This window comes from Bubalus bubalis, chromosome 9, assembly GCF_019923935.1.
Source record: "Bubalus bubalis isolate 160015118507 breed Murrah chromosome 9, NDDB_SH_1, whole genome shotgun sequence".
Classification (NCBI taxonomy): domain Eukaryota; kingdom Metazoa; phylum Chordata; class Mammalia; order Artiodactyla; family Bovidae; genus Bubalus; species Bubalus bubalis.
Genome location: NC_059165.1, coordinates 64,743,116 through 64,760,123, shown reverse-complemented (window position 1 = coordinate 64,760,123; position 17,008 = coordinate 64,743,116). Strand labels below are relative to the sequence as shown.

At 37.3% G+C, this 17,008-nt stretch overlaps 1 protein-coding gene across 1 annotated transcript in view; it reads left to right on the top strand.

Annotated features, from left to right (window-relative positions):
- The window catches only part of DDX46 (DEAD-box helicase 46), a 63,992-nt gene that overhangs the window by 25,981 nt on the left and 21,003 nt on the right, over nucleotides 1-17,008 (top strand). The window contains exons 9-17 of the mRNA XM_045161883.1: nucleotides 772-885; nucleotides 2,161-2,326; nucleotides 3,030-3,150; nucleotides 3,693-3,868; nucleotides 4,795-4,916; nucleotides 8,884-8,962; nucleotides 10,755-10,837; nucleotides 13,190-13,354; nucleotides 13,837-13,999. Of these exons, the coding sequence (XP_045017818.1) occupies nucleotides 772-885; nucleotides 2,161-2,326; nucleotides 3,030-3,150; nucleotides 3,693-3,868; nucleotides 4,795-4,916; nucleotides 8,884-8,962; nucleotides 10,755-10,837; nucleotides 13,190-13,354; nucleotides 13,837-13,999 (1,189 nt within the window). The remainder of the gene's footprint in view (nucleotides 1-771; nucleotides 886-2,160; nucleotides 2,327-3,029; nucleotides 3,151-3,692; nucleotides 3,869-4,794; nucleotides 4,917-8,883; nucleotides 8,963-10,754; nucleotides 10,838-13,189; nucleotides 13,355-13,836; nucleotides 14,000-17,008) is intronic.

Below are 17,008 nucleotides of genomic sequence, written 5' to 3'. Positions count from 1 at the left end.
AAAAGGTATGGGATTTTTTTTCCTATTTTATTTTTGAAGATTTATATTCCTAGTTGAATAACTTGAATTCATTGTTGCATTGACCTACTATTGGCTTGGATGGCTTTATAAAGTTAACGATTTTGTTTCCTTCTGCATCTCAGAAGTGTCTGTAGTTTTTCTGAAGAGCAGAGATACTAGCAAATTTTAACTGCAAATGTCCTTTTAGAAGTCATCATTACTATTATCATCTTTGTTTAGTGTTTTTGCTTGTTCCTTTCTCAGTAGGTCCTTTTCCAACACTCCCATCTTTTATACTCCTGATCCTCTTTATTGTAGGTTTTCTTTTTCTTAATAGAATTTATTGACAAATTGTATAATTCAGTGTTGTGTTTGTTTGTTCCTTCTTCTAAAATCTTCCCAAGAGCAGTGATCTTTACCTGTTTTGTTTATTGATTCATCTTAAGATCCTGGGATAGTATTTGGTTTGTGGAATGAATGAAAAGTACTATTTAGTAGTATTTTTTAAATATATTATATTACATAATATTATATAAAATTACATACTATGTACCTAATTACCTGTGTATTACTGCGTTAGGAAATATAATGCTATTGTATTACATTTTTAAATTTAAGTAAGTAAGGAGAAAGTGGGCTACTGTTTGTTTTTGCATTAGTAGTCACTGACAACTAAGTTAATTCAAATTATAAATTGTTACAATCATCATTGTTTCATCTGGTTTATACTTTGTGTTGCAACTTCAGCAAAACATTTCCCATCTTTTTTAGAAGTCTGGGCCCACGGTCACCAAAGTTGTCACAGTTGTCACAACCAAGAAGGCAGTCGTAGACGCTGATAAGAAGAAGGGTGAGCTAATGGAGAATGACCAGGATGCCATGGAGGTAATTCTGTTTTAATATTTACTTTTGTTCACGATACCATAGAATGAAACAGCAGCCCACTCCAGTATTCTTGCCTGGAGAATTCCATGGACAAGGGAGCCTAGTGGGCTGTGGTCTGTGGGATCACAGAGAGTCGGACACGACTGAGCACACAGCACATGATACCATCCTATGAGTATTTATAAGAAAGCATTGATGGAGGTGTGCTTTTCAGTTACGCAGTTTACTCTTAGGAGAAATTCTCGCTTTTCTCAACAGTATTGTCGACAGATATCCAAACTGGTAGAACATTTTAACCTCTTTGACCTCTTGTATACCTGCTTTTTTTTTAATTGAAGTATAGTTGATTTACAATATAGTGTTAGTTTCAAGTGTACAGCAAAGTGATTGAGTTATACACACGCATACATATTTTTAGATTCTTTTTCATTATAAGTTATAATTGCATGTAATTCCCTTTGAAAGTGTGAAAAGTGAAAATGTTAGTCATTCAGTATGTCCGACTCTTTGCTGTCCCATGGACTGTAGCCCACCAGGCTCTTCTGTCCATGGATTTCTCCAGGCAAGAATACTACAGTGGATAGCCATTCCCTTCTCGACAGGATCTTTCTGACCCAGGGATTGAACCCAGGTCTCCAGCATTGTACAGTAAATCCTTGTTGCTTACTTTATGTATAGTAGTTTGTATCTATTAATCCCACATTCCTAATTTATCCCTGCCCCTTCCCATTCTCCTTTGATAGCCAGAAGTTTGTTTTCTATGTCTGTGAGTCTGTTTCTGTTTTGAAAATAAATTCATTTGTATTATTTTTTTGATTCCACATTTAAGTGATATCATATGATATTTGTCTTTCTCTGACTTACTTCACATGATATGATGTTCTCTAGGTTCATCTGTATTGCTGCACTTGTGTAGGCCAAATTTTGATTCATCCTTGTCCCTCATCAGTACATCCCAGACATAGAATAGGGAGAGAAGAAATGAAGTGACAGAATGAAATTTTTTACTACTAATATTCACTGTAATGATTTATATAGAGAAAACTATAGCAGAACTTCATTAAAGCTATGTTAGAATTAGTTTTTTGTTTTAGCTTTATATTGTTACTATAGCTTTCTATAATGGCAAAGAAAAAATAAGTTGGAAAGTTCGGAAAATAAAAGAAGAGGAAAAGAATATTTTCTAGGAGTGGAACACTTTTAAAGTTAGAAATATTTCTTCCCATAGAAAGATAGTAATAGATTCAGCTCTTAATTTTTCTCTTTTTGTTACAGTATTCTTCAGAGGAGGAAGAAGTTGATCTTCAGACAGCTCTTACAGGTTACCAGACAAAGCAGAGAAAGCTTCTAGAACCAGTGGATCATGGAAAAATTGAATATGAACCATTCAGAAAAAACTTCTATGTTGAAGTTCCAGAATTGGCAAAAATGTCTCTAGAGGGTAAAATTTGTTTATTCATTTGTCGGTTATTTTGGGGATGGGGGAAATACACTTCACCTTGCCTGGGAGGCATGTTGATAGGCCTATAAGTTGATGGGTGAGTAGGAGAAATGTGCCTGACTTACCTGGAAAAATGAGAGTGAACTAGAACATGAGAAATCATTCTAGAGAGTGAGACCACTACATCCACAAAGATTAGGAATAGTTAGAAATTAGTGTGTTTTGAGAAACATTTTTAAACAAAGAGCAAAAATTAGTTTGGCTTACGTGGTTGAGCTTTTTAGGGTTGAAAATACTCTTCATGTGAAGTTAGCAAGTAGAGTATTACGTTTTTCTCTTATTTGAGAATTAGAAACCGATATGAAGCTGTGTGATACTGACGGAAAAAGCATGATCTGGGCAACCCTTGCTTAAAGAACAAGTGGTTGTATTACTTATGAATCACTGTTCTTTTATTGCTGTTAGAATTTAAGTCAAAATAACCAAATTGTAGAAATTGAGGTGTTTCTTTTGTTCCTAGCTGGTTGCAACAGTAATCACTTTGTCAGAGCTGTTCAGTGCATTGTCCTGGAGCTTTGATATGGAATTATCTTTGGGAACACTAAAAAAGAATTGATTCTTAATCTTATCATGCCTCATTGAAAAGTAGAGGGCACTAATAGAACAATATTTAAGAGTTTCTAATCTGGATTTTGTTTTGTAGAGGTAAATGTATTTCGGTTGGAAATGGAGGGCATTACTGTCAAGGGGAAAGGTTGCCCCAAACCAATTAAATCTTGGGTTCAGTGTGGAATTTCTATGAAGATCTTAAATTCTCTAAAAAAGTAAGTGTTGAGCGGTTGTCCACATTTTTCAATATCTTGCTACAGAAGATAACCTGTTACACACATTTTCACTCTAATGGAATATACTGATTTTTGTTAAACAGCTTTCTCTAGATATGATTTACATACCATAAAGTTTACCCTTTAGTTTACGATTTTCATTATATTTATGAAGTTGTATAGTCATTTTAGAACATTTTCATCAAACCCAAAAGAGGCCTGGATATATTAGTATTCATTTTCCTTTCTTCTACACACAAGGCAGTCTCTTCCCTACTACTTTTTATAGATTTGTGTATTCTGGACATTTCATATAAATTAGATCATACTTATATATAGTCCTTTGTGACTGGCTTCTTCCAATTAGCATAGTATTTTCAAATATTTCTACATCATCCATGATGTAGAATGTCTGAGTACTTCATTCCTTTTTGCCAAATAAAAATCTCATTATATGGATATACGCTTTGGAAAACTTACAGTGTGAGAGCCCAGAGATCACCACAGTCCTTATTGTTGTCTTCTGTGGTTTGCTTTTTCAGGCATGGTTATGAAAAGCCCACGCCAATCCAAACCCAGGCGATTCCTGCGATAATGTCTGGACGAGATTTGATTGGTATTGCCAAGACAGGAAGTGGAAAGACCATTGCCTTTCTGTTGCCCATGTTTAGACACATCATGGATCAGAGGTCTTTAGAAGAAGGAGAGGGGCCAATAGGTACAGTTCCTTTCATTAAACTATTTTTTCAGATAACAACTTTGTCAGTTAATCAGAACGACCTGATGCTTTGTAATAAGTGTAACAATAAAGATGTCTTTATGTACAGTTCCTCTATAAATTTGGCACTTTGGGGCTGATTTCCCCTTACCAGCAGGTGGAGTGAGACTCTTCAGAGCTCTGGAGTGACATCTCAGAAGTACAAAAACAGCCTCTCCTGGCACAGCTCAATTTTTAAACTCTGACTCGGCAGGTAGAATCCTCGTGCATCTATCTGTTTATTTATGTTGAGGTTTGTTCCTAGCCCATATGAGTGGATCTATAAACTCAACATAGAGGATTGCAGGGAAGTGTATTTTTGTTTTTGTTTTTTTTTGGCCTTAAAAGGCTATAGTGCCAGCATTTCATTCAGGATTAGGTCTTCAGATCCAGTTTTCTTGATTCATTTGGCAGAGATCTCTTCTCCAAATTTGAATAGGGTTTTGGAAAGTTGTTCAGCTCCTCTCTTGGCAACAGAGGGCACAGTATGTTTCTGCTCTCTCTGTGCCCCTCAGACCCACGTTGTTTCCGGAAGCCACGGCATGGCTCTGCAGCACAGTGAGTCACTTGATTATCTTTGCTCTGTGATTTGCAGTTGAGACTGATTTGCATTCTTTTCGACCAAGTATTTTCCTGATGGTTGAGTAAGGCATTTAACTCTCATTTATCTTCCTATAGCATGTTCTTAAAATCGACTTAAAATTATCCTTCACCACAGTCTCTGCTATTATAAAACTTTTGAAATAGGATTTTCAGAGGTACATAAAACAAATTAAAACAAAAATTAGACTAAGCTCTGAACTTGATTGCAGAGGTTAAATTTAACACTTTAAAGATTAGCCTCAAGAATTTTGGTGGTTAGGCTTTTGACATATTTATCTTTTCAGCTGTCATCATGACTCCAACTCGAGAACTGGCTTTACAGATTACTAAAGAATGTAAGAAGTTTTCGAAGACCTTGGGCCTTAGAGTGGTCTGTGTTTATGGAGGAACAGGAATCAGTGAGCAGGTAGATATAAAAGGAACATTCAGTTTTTTCGGTTTTTTGGATTTGAATGATTTAATAATGTAGAAGTGATTCTTTGTTTTAGTGTTTTCTATAAAGATTGCTTCTAAAATCTTAAAAAGAAGTGTGATAATAAGAATGAATTATGTTAAAGTTATATTTTAGAATTTTTGAGTCATTTTCATATCTTAGCTTTACCATGCTTCTTCGCCTTTCCCTCCTCAAGGAAGCAGATAGATTTTTCATTTTACAGATGTTCAGAAAGGTTAAGTTGACCGAAGTCTTTAACTTAAAAAGACTTTGTCCTAGAACCGAGGTGTTATGATTCGTGGACCAGCATTTATTCTTTAATCTAAATGACGTCTTTAAAAGGTGGTGTTGAGTGTGATATACTAATATCAGAGTTTCATTTGCATTCCTAAATGATTTTAGGGAGAATTATTTAAACATACCTTCACTGACTCCAATCTTTAGCTTGGCATTTTTCTGTGTGTCTTCTAAAGAATGATAGCCATCAGATACTTTGCTTTAACTAGAAGAAGGAAAAAAAAGCTGGTCAGATTAGGTTTTGGAAATGTTAAACTGCAAAATTAAATCTTTCCTGCAAGACTGCATAGTTCTTAAAAAGCTAGTGCATATTGTGATGCTGGCAAAAGGAATAAATGACATTTTCTGAGCATATTTAACCTGAAGACCCTTCTTAAGGACTTAATGTTCTCAGATTTTTAGATACATTTTGGGAATATTTGCTTTTGTAATCCCAGTGCTACTGTTAAACGTTGCACTTAGTTTTCTGAGTTTATCTTTGTCAATTTTTTTTTGCCATAAACTATAGTTAAGAAATACAGTTACTAAGTAAGCTGGTACATGCCTGCATACTTAAATAGAAGTCAGAGTTTTATAATATCTTACATAGTTTGGTGTTTTCCATTTTACTTTGTTTCAAAAACAGTTTGTGACTTAAACAGATTTCGAAATTCATTAATGGAAACAACTCTGAATTTGAAAACCATTGATCTATTACATTTCTTTACTTAATGCTCTCGTGTTCCTTTCTTGGTTTTGAGGAATCTTGTCAAATTAAAATTGGTAAAATTCTCTGATTTTCATTGATTTCAGAGTTATAGCACCATGTGGTCTTGTTCCTTGTGGTCTTGCTGCTACCTATTCCTTTAGTACTTGGATGCAATCTCAAAAACGACAGAATGATCTCTGTTCATTTCCAAGGCAAACCATTCAATATCACAGTAATCCAAGTCTATGCCCCAGCCAGTAACGCGGAAGAAGCTGAAGTTGAATGGTTCTATGAAGACCTACAAGACCTTTTAGAACTAACACCCAAAAAAGATGTCCTTTTCATTATAGGGGACTGGAGTGCAAAAGTAGGAAGTCAGGACACACCTGGAGTAACAGGCAAATTTGGCCTTGGAATACGGAATGAAGCAGGGCAAAGACTAATAGAGTTTTGCCAAGAAAAGGCACTGGTCATAACAAACACCCTCTTCCAACAACACAAGAGAAGACTCTATACATGGACATCCCCAGATGGTCAACACCGAAATCAGATTGATTATATTCTTTGCAGCCAAAGATGGAGAAGCTCTATACAGTCAGCAAAAACGAGACCGGGAGCTGAGTGTGGCTCAGACCATGAACTCCTTATTGCCAAATTCAGACTTAAATGGAAGGAAGTAGGGAAAACCACTAGACCATTCAGGTATGACCTAAATCAAATCCCTTATGATTATACAGTGGAAGTGAGAAATAGATTTAAGGGCCTAGATCTAATAGATAGAGTGCCTGATGAACTATGGAATGAGGTTCCTGACATTGTAGAGGAGACAGGGATCAAGACCATCCCCATGGAAAAGAAATGCAAAAAAGCAAAATGGCTGTCTGGGGAGGCCTTACAATAGCTGTGAAAAGAAGAGAAGCGAAAAGCAAAGGAGAAAAGGAAAGATAAAAGCATTTGAATGCAGAGTTCCAAAGAATAGCAAGAAGAGATAAGAAAGCCTTCTTCAGCGATCAATGCAAAGAAAGAGAGGAAAACAACAGAATGGGAAAGACTAGGGATCTCTTCAAGAAAATCAGAGATACCAAAGGAACATTTCATGCAAAGATGGGCTCCATAAAGGACAGAAATGGTATGGACCTAACAGAAGCAGAAGATATCAAGAAGAGGTGGCAAGAATACACAGAAGAACTGTACAAAAAAGATCTTCACGACCCAGATAATCACGATGGTGTGATCACTGACCTAGAGCCAGACATCCTGGAATGTGAAGTCAAGTGGGCCTTAGAAAGCATCACTATGAACAGAGCTAGTGGAGGTGATAGAATTCCAGTTGAGCTATTCCAAATCCTGAAAGATGATGCTGTGAAAGTGCTGCACTCAATATGGCAGCAAATTTGGAAAACTCAGCAGTGGCCACAGGACTGGAAAAGGTCAGTTTTCATTCCAATCCCAAAGAAAGGCAATGCCAAAGAATGCTCAAACTACCGCACAATTGCACTCATCTCACACGCTAGTAAAGTAATGCTCAAAATTCTCCAAGCCGGGCTTCAGCAATATGTGAACCGTGAACTTCCTGATGTTCGAGTTGGTTTTAGAAAAGGCAGAGGAACCAGCGACCAAATTGCCAACATCTGCTGGATCATGGAAAAAGCAAGAGAGTTCCAGAAAAGCATCTATTTCTGCTTTATTGACTATGCCAAAGCCTTTGACTATGTGGATCACAATAAACTGTGGGAAATTCTGAAAGACATGGGAATACCAGACCACCTGATCTGCCTCTTGAGGAATTTGTATGCAGGTCAGGAAGCAACAGTTCGAACTGGACATGGAACAGCACACTGGTTCCAAATAGGAAAAAGAGTACGTCAAGGCTGTATATTGTCACCCTGTTTATTTAACTTATATGCAGAGTACATCATGAGAAACGCTGGGCTGGAGGAAGCACAAGCTGGAATCAAGATTGCCGGGAGAAATAACAGTAACCTCAAATATGCAGATGACACCACCCTTATGGCAGAAAGTGAAGAGGAACTCAAAAGCCTCTTGATGAAAGTGAAAGTGGAGAGTGAAAAAGTTGGCTTAAAGCTCAACATTCAGAAAACGAAGATCATGGCATCTGGTCCCATCACTTCATGGGAAAGAGATGCATAAACAGTGGAAACAGTGTCAGACTTTATTTTGGGGGGCTCAAAAATCATCGCAGATGGTGACTGCAGCCATGAAATTAAAAGACGCTTACTCCTTGGAAGGAAAGTTATGACCAACCTAGACAGCAAATTGAAAAGCAGAAACATTACTTTGCCAACAAAGGTCCATCTAGTCAAGGCTATGGTTTTTCCAGTGGTCATGTATGGATGTGAGAATTGGACTGTGAAGAAAGCTGAGCACCGAAGAATTGATGCTTTTGAACTGTGGTGTTGGAGAAGACTCTTGAGAGTCCCTTGGACTGCAAGGAGATCCAACCAGTCCATTCTGAGGGAGATCAGCCCTGGGATTTCTTTGGAAGGAATGATGCTAAAGCTGAAACTCCAGTACTTTGGCCACCTCATGCGAAGATTTGACTCATTGGAAAAGATTCTGATGCTGGGAGGGATTGGGGGCAGGAGGAGAAGGGGACGACAGAGGATGAGATGGCTGGATGGCATCACTGACTCGATGGACGTGAGTTTGAGTGAACTCCAGGAGTTGGTGATGGACAGGGAGGCCTGGAGTGCTGCGATTCATGGGGTCGCAAAGAGTCAGACACTACTGAGCGACTGATCTGATCTGATCTGATCTGATTCCTTTAGTAGTTCTCCCACATTCCAAAGAATTAAGTAAGAGGCTTTGATACCTTCTAATCAGACCTGACTATCTTATCTTATGGAGCTCTGCAAGGACTTCGGGCAGTATTTTGAAGTCTGTGAAGAGGCATTAGTGATAAATAGAGTATAAAATTTCATCTTTTTTTATTAGATTGCTGAGCTGAAAAGAGGTGCTGAAATTATTGTTTGTACACCTGGTCGAATGATTGACATGTTAGCAGCTAATAGTGGTAAGTTGGGGATGGGTTTTTGGTTTTGTTTTTATTTATTTATTTATTTTTTGGTTGTCTTTTCTCCTTTTTGAATTACGTACATTTCTGTTAAATCAAAGCAGATACAAGAAACCACCAAAGGGTTTCTTTCTACATTTCTTCTTAAAGCTGTAATATCTTAAAATTTGTATTGTAACAAGCTTATTGTTGCAAGTGTTCATAATAATATTTTTGCAGTGTAATTAAAATTTTTTTGACAACCACTCCATCTGATGTATTGTTTTTTTTAAAGCCCTTAACGCAAATTCTTAATCTGATTTTGTCCTACCTTTGCATTTGAAAGGGTAGGGGACTATGTTTTTTTAATTGTACAATTTAAATTTTTTCTTCTTAGAAGCTAGTATTTTCTTACAATACTATATAAATTAAGATATTGCAGCTTCAAGGACATTTATCTTTTGTAAATATTGCATGTTTTTAGCTCAAATATTGTGCTTTGTTAAATTATTCCCTATCAAAACTGTTACTAAACTGTTGACATTATTTAACTTCTGTGGAGAAAGGCCCTTCAAGATTTATAGAACTGGGCTTCCGAGACTTAAACCATCAAAGGTAGGTAATTTAAAGCTGTTCCCAATCGTGCGAAACTAATTGGGGCTGCACATGTTAGTATGGAGTACTTAAATATTAGAAAGCATTTATTTTGGCACATTTCTGTTGTTTTGAAGAAAATGCTTTCAAAGGTTTCCATTGTATATTCAGTATATATATAGTAGAGTATTTAAAACTTTGAGTAGTGCATGTTTCTAATAGCATTTTGCTTGGATTTTTGTGTTCATTTAATTCTAATTCTACATAAAGTTGGTACAGTGATACTGATATTGATAAGTCATTGTGCTTGTACAGCATATGAAATGTTTTGGGCTGAATGCTGATAAAATAATTCGTTGTTTTTTCTCAATGCTGCATTAAGTATCCTGAAATTCATCTTGATTAATTTTACCTTTTCCCTTTATCTGTCCTTTTGGTTTACATTTAATAACTATTTCATACATGTTTCTGCCAGGTGATTGAATCAACAATTGATAGAAATGCTTGTGTTAATCCTTTATAAAGGGTTTCCTGTGTATGTGTTTAGTTTTCTCTGGCTAAGAAGCCAGTTGCATTTATTTAAACCAGTGGGAGCACTTAGTGAAATTGAATTTGTAAAGTGTAGCTTTGTAATATGATATATTTGATTTCTTAAATTTTTGTGTAATATGTTAATTACCTAATGGTATTGAATAGCTTCTTATTATGTTTTGACATGCTCATTAGAAGCTCCTAAACTATGTAAGTAGTTTATGTACTACATAAAGTAAAGAGAGATTTTCTGCGTCTGAAGTAGTTAGCACTGGAACTTGCTTTCCACACATACGCTGTAATCTCTAATATGTTTTTTCCTAGGTGATGCTGTCAGATAATGGCTGATGTGGCTCGATGCTCCATCTCAGTCTTAGTTTTATGATGTGTTTTGGAGAGGGCTGTTTTCTGAATTTTACAGGTTCTTCAGGCCCTATGATGGTATGCAAGAGACGAGTTTGACAAAATAAAGGGCCTCATATACCCATTGTCAGAAAGTATATACCATTAGATTAAGATATTGTAAACGAAAATTTCTTTTCACTGTTTAAAGATACTTAACTTACCCCTCTGGTTAAGTCAGGCATTTTAGTTCCCTTTACAGTTTTTTAAAGTTTTTGGTAGTCATAAAATGAATTGTGACTGATTTTTAGTTTTCTTTTTGTCTTTATTTTTTTCCTCATGTTAGGTCGGGTTACAAATCTTCGAAGAGTGACGTATGTTGTTTTAGATGAAGCAGACAGAATGTTTGACATGGGTTTTGAACCACAGGTATTCATTAAATTTCTTTGTGTTTCTATCTATAAAATAAACTTTGTAATTGCCATGAGTCTGAAATATTTGTATGATTTCTGAAATTCTCACATTTCTTTTGTGTGGTAATACAGGGAATTGAGGACGTGGGGAATTGAAATAAATATTTATGTTTGGATTCTTAAACTTTTCAGGATGTATTTCTGCAGTCTTTCCTAGGCATCATTGGTAAAATTAGTCATAATAGAAGCTTAAGCTTTCATATATTATGATTTTTACTGTACTTCCAAATGGCTTTAACTTACGCTTTTCACTACCTCATGATCTGGATAGCACAGGTTGGTTATATCCTCCAAATGTAAAAACTAAGGCCCAAAGCATTTGTCTAGCTTAAATTTTATGTTCTTAACACATGTAGTTTCCTTAAATATAAAATTTCAGTGATAAAAACTTAAAACTCATTGTAAAAGGTGGTAGAATTTTTTCTTAACAAGAAGAGCAGAATGAGTTGTCACTGTGCTATGGATAACAAAATATTTTTTTAAAAATATTTTTTAGTTTTATTTTTGGCTTCTCTGGGTCTTCATTGCTACATGTGGGCTTTCTCTAGTTGGGGTGAGTGGAGGCAACTCTAGTTACAGTGTGTAGGCTTCTCTGAAAGCTCAGTTGGTAAAGAATCCACCTGCAGTGTAGGAGACCTGGGTTTCATCCCTGGGTTGGGACGATCCCCTGGAGAAGGGAAAGGCTATCCACTCCAGTATTCTGGCCTAGAGAATTCATAGACTGTATAGGCCGTGGGGTTGCAAAGAGTTGGATACAACTGAGCGAGTTTCACTTTCCCAGGACTTTAAAAATATGTTTACAAAGCTGGAAAAAATAAATTTGACAATATAAGACATATCTGAAGAAAATTGTGAAACTTACTGGAAAACATTAAAGATGGATTGACTGAAATTTATGTAAAGATTGAATAGTAAAGAGTAATCCTTTTGAAATAGACGAACAGGCTAGGGCATAAGAGATGCCGCTTCTTGAAAGTCTGGTTCCTTCCCATTTTAGGATTTAGTTTTCTTGAGTCTGCCAAGTCAGGTACCACTTAAACAAAATGTTGTAGCTGTCATGTCCTATTTTCTTTTTTTTTTTAAAGATACTATTTATTGATTTATTTGGCTGCACTGGGTCTTAGTTACAGAACATGGAATCTTTTAGTTGTGGCATGTGGGGTCTAGTTCCCTGACCAGGTTCAAACCCAGACCCTCAGCATTGGGAGCACAGAGTCTTAGCCACTGGACTACCAGGGAAGTCCCCTGTCTTATTTTCTTTGTTGGTTTGAGCAATTTTTAAAAACCTTGTTACATTTTACAGGGTTTTTCAAGTGAAGAAAGTAAATGTCTGTGGGCAACCACAGTCTTTAGCTGAAAATTCTGGTATATGTTTTAAAGCCGTAATTTTGGCTGTTGGGTGGAGAATAGATTTCAGATTGGACAGGAGCAAAGGCAGGGAAACCTGTTAGGAGACAGTTGAAATAATCCAGGTGAGAGTTGAGAGATCATTTGGACCAGGAGCCCAAGATTTCCACATGCCTTGGGTACAGCAGCCCCTTTCATAGTTATCACATCATCTTTGATTAGAATGAAAATGTGGTGCTGCGTATTCCTGGCAAGACCTTTACCCTCCCCAATTTCCAACCACTCAGCACTGTCGACCTTGAAACCATCATTAATAATTTTATTAATTCTGTGGGGTTTTTTTCTTGTTTAGGCCATAAGAATCCTGTAACTCCCTGTTTTCTCTGGAACTCTTACACACTGACATAATTATTTTGTCCCCTTAACAATATTTGCACCTTCATTATTCTTTTTTTATCCTGTAACTCTTATTACCATTGGTTACATAATATTTATCCACCATCATTAGACTGTAAGCTCCATAAAGACAAGTTTTTGTCTATTTTTATTGCTTATTCCAAGCACTTAGAACAATGTCTGGCACATAATGGTTGCTCAATGAAAATGGGTTGAGTAAAGGAAGGAAAACAGTAATAGCAGTGAGGAATACTTTCATTGTTTAGTTTGAAAGTCAAGACTACTGAATTTGTTGATGGATTGGGTATGAAATGAGCAAGAGAGAGACTAGTTACAGATGGCTCCTAGATTTGGGGCATAAAGCAGTAAGTGACTAGAGTTGCCATTTCTTCAGAAGGGGAGACTGAGAGGAGCAAATTTTAAGGTGAAATCAATGGTAATATTCCAAGATAACAAGTTTAAAAGTCACTGAATAGATGTTCTCAAAAGTTCTTTGTACTTGTTCTCACCATCCTGTGAATTTTGGAGGCTACTCTCACCATGTTTATTTGTAATGTTTTCTCAGGTCATGCGCATTGTGGATAATGTTCGCCCTGACAGACAGACAGTTATGTTTTCAGCTACTTTCCCCAGAGCTATGGAAGCCTTGGCTCGGAGAATCCTGAGTAAACCCATTGAAGTGCAGGTTGGAGGCAGAAGTGTAGTTTGCTCAGATGTGGAGCAACAAGTGGTGGGTACATCCTTAGGAAACCCCCATGTCCCCGTATGTTTAGGCAGTGTGTCCTCCTTTTGGGATCACTGTGATGTAGGCAGGTACTTCCTAAAATTAAATAGTATACATCAACTGCAGCTTTTAACATTTTACCAGATATATTTGAATTTTCTATTCCATGGAACTGTTTATAAAGTTTACCACCAGAAGTTGTGGGCTGGTAGATAAAATGTCATGTACCTGTGTTATTTGGTTAATAGGATGTGAAGTTAAGAGTCAGAACAGATAATCTGTCCACATTTGTAAGCCTCTTAGTCTTTGAAAGTTAATTTTAATTTTTTTGGGCTTAGTGATTTACCAATTAAAGTCAAGATTCTCCTACTGTTTCCTAAAGATACAGCAAGATGTCATATATTTGCCACAAATAAAATGAATATTTTTGTTCATGAAGTGTATTTGGATTTTCAGTCCGTTAATGTTATACAATGTATTGTTTTCAGATTGTGATTGAAGAAGAAAAGAAATTCTTGAAGCTACTTGAACTTCTAGGTCATTATCAAGAATCAGGATCTGTCATTATATTTGTGGATAAGCAGGAACATGCTGATGGTCTTCTGAAAGATTTAATGAGAGCTTCTTACCCTTGCATGTCTCTTCATGGAGGTAACATTTACTGAAATATCTGTAATGGACTTAGGTTGGCCAAGCACTGGACTGTGTATTTCCTTTGTCTCTAACTTAGCACTAATTTTTTTTCCTTTTTCTTTTTTTAAACTTTTGATTTTGTATTGGAGTCTAGCTGATTAACAAACAATGTTGTGATAGTTTCATGTGAACAGTGAAGGGAATCAGCTATACATATACGTGTATATATTGTCCCCCAAACTCCCCTCCCATCCAGGCTGCCACATAACATTGAGCAGAGGTCCATGTGCTATACAGTAAGTCTGTGGGGATAGTTAGGGAGTTTGCGATTGACATATACACAGGGCTGTATTTAATGTGGATAACTGGCTAGCACTAAATTTTATATCAGTGGCAGTTTTCATTTATGACAGGTCTCTGCAGGTAAGCATTATTATTATTCCATCTCAGTGATAAAGAAAATAAGCCAACAATACATTGGTTTGACCAGATTCCATAACCAGTAATCAGCTAAGGAGAAATTGAAAATTTTGATTCATGTTACATTCTTTCCATTGTACCATGCTACCTAGAGGCTTTTATGATTAACATTAGAGCTTTACTTAATTTCTGTGTAATATCTCCATTGTTATATATACGTGGGACTTAGAACACTAAACACATGGAATAGAGACAGTTGAGTTAAGCCCACTCACCAAATATTCTGGTAGTATGACTTTGTGACACACCATCCCTGAATTGAGTGGCAACGGTCATTTACTTTGCTTATGAATCTGCAATTTGTTTAGGGCTTAGCACACATATCTAGTCTGTCTTCCATGCTCTGTCTACTGGAATGGCTCAGTTGGGGTTCCATTTCCAATTTTCCGTGTTTAGGCAGCTGACAAGTTGTACTGGCTTTTGACAGATATCTCACTCCTATTGGCCAGGAGTCCTGACTTCCACTTGTGAGCCTCTGGGTGAGGCTGCTTGGCCAGAGGGCAATAATCAGAAGCTGCCAAGACAGTTCAGGAGGATCCTGGGAAGTGGTAGAACTTTTATTTCCACCATGTTCTGTAGGTCAGAATAGTCACTAGACTGGCCCACATTCAAGGAGATGGAGGCATAGACTCCATGTCTTCATGGGAAAATGTCATTCAGTAAGCAGAAGAGCGTGTGGCATAGGACATGCTTACAGTCCCACACCAGGCTTCATGAGGAATGCAGTTAAAAGGACTGAGGATATGTATTTGGTTAACTTTTAATGTTTGAAAATGACTCATTTTGCTTTCCTTTTCTTTTTAATTGGCTAAATATACATTACGTAAAATTTGCCATTTTATCCGTTTTCAAGTGTATAATTCATTGGCATTAAGTAGATTTACAGTGTGATGAAACCGTTTCCATTATCTATTTCCAGAAATTTTTCATCATTTCAAGCAGACACTCTGTATCTATTAAGAAATACTTAATTCCCCATGCCTCAGTTCAGTTCAGTTCAGTCACTCAGTCGTGTCTGACTCTTTGTGACCCCATGAATCGCAGCACGCCAGGCCTCCCTGTCCATCACGAATTCCCAGAGTTCACTCAGACTCACATCCATCGAGTCAGTGATGCCATCCAGCCATCCCATCCTCCGTCATCCCCTTCTCCCCCTGTCCTCAATTCCTCCCAGCATCAGAGTCTTTTCCAGTGAGTCAACTCTTGGCATGAGGTGGCCAAAGTACTGGAGTTTCAGATTTAGCATCAGTCCTTCCAAAGAACACCCAGGGCTGATCTCCTTTAGAATGGACTGGTTGGATCTCCTTGTAGTCCAAGGGACTCTCAAGAGTCTTCTCCAACACCACAGTCCAAAAGCATCAATTCTTCGGTGCTCAGCCTTCTTCACAGTCCAACTCTCACATCCATACATGACCACTGGAAAAACCATAGCCTTGACTAGATGGACCTTTGTTGGCAAAGTAACGTCTCTGCTTTTGAATATGCTGTCTAGGTTGGTCATAACTTTCCTTCCAGGGAGTAAGCGTCTTAATTTCATGGCTGCAATCACCATCTGCGATGATTTTTGAGCCCCCCAAAATAAAGTCTGACACTGTTTCCACTGTTTATGCATCTCTTTCCCATGAAGTGATGGGACCAGATGCCATGATCTTCGTTTTCTGAATGTTGAGCTTTAAGCCAACTTTTTCACTCTCCTCTTTCACTTTCATCAAGAGGCTCTTTAGTTCCTCTTCACTTTCTGCCATAAGGGTGGTGTCATCTGCATATCTCAAGTTATTGATATGTCTCCTGGCAATCTTGATTCCAGCTTGTGCTTCTTCAAGCCCAGCGTTTCTCATGGTGTACTCTGGATATAAGTTAAATAAGCAGGGTGACAATATACAGCCTTGACATACTCCTTTTCCTATTTGGAACCAGTCTGTCGTTCCATGTGCAGTTCTAACTGTTGCTTCCTGACCTGCATACAGGTTTCTCAAGAGACAGGTCAGGTGGTCTGGTATTCCCATGTCTTTCAGAATTTTCCACAGTTTATTGTGATCCACACAGTCAAAGGCTTTGGCATAGTCAATGAAGCAGAAGTAGATGTTTTTCTGGAATGCTCTTGCTTTTTCCATGATCCAGCAGATGTTGGCAATTTGATCTCTGGTTCCTCTGCCTTTTCTAAAACCAAGTTGAACATCAGGAAGTTCACGGTTCACCTATTGCTGAAGCCTGGCTTGGAGAATTTTGAGCATTGCTTTACTAGCGTGTGAGATGAGTGCAATTGTGCGGTAGTTTGAGCATTCTTTGGCATTGCTTTTCTTTGGGATTGGAATGAAAACTGACCTTTTCCAGTCCGGTATTTGTATATCTTTGGAGAAATGTCTGTTCAAGGCCTTTGCATATTTTTCATCAGTTTGTTTGGGTTTTTGTTGCTAAGTTGCAGGATTTCATTACATATTCTGGATAGCAGTCCCTTGCATGTATTTGCATGTATTTTCTCCCATTCTGTGGTTGTCTCTTCACTCTCTGGATTGTGTCCTTTGATGCTTTAGTTTTGAAGTCTGT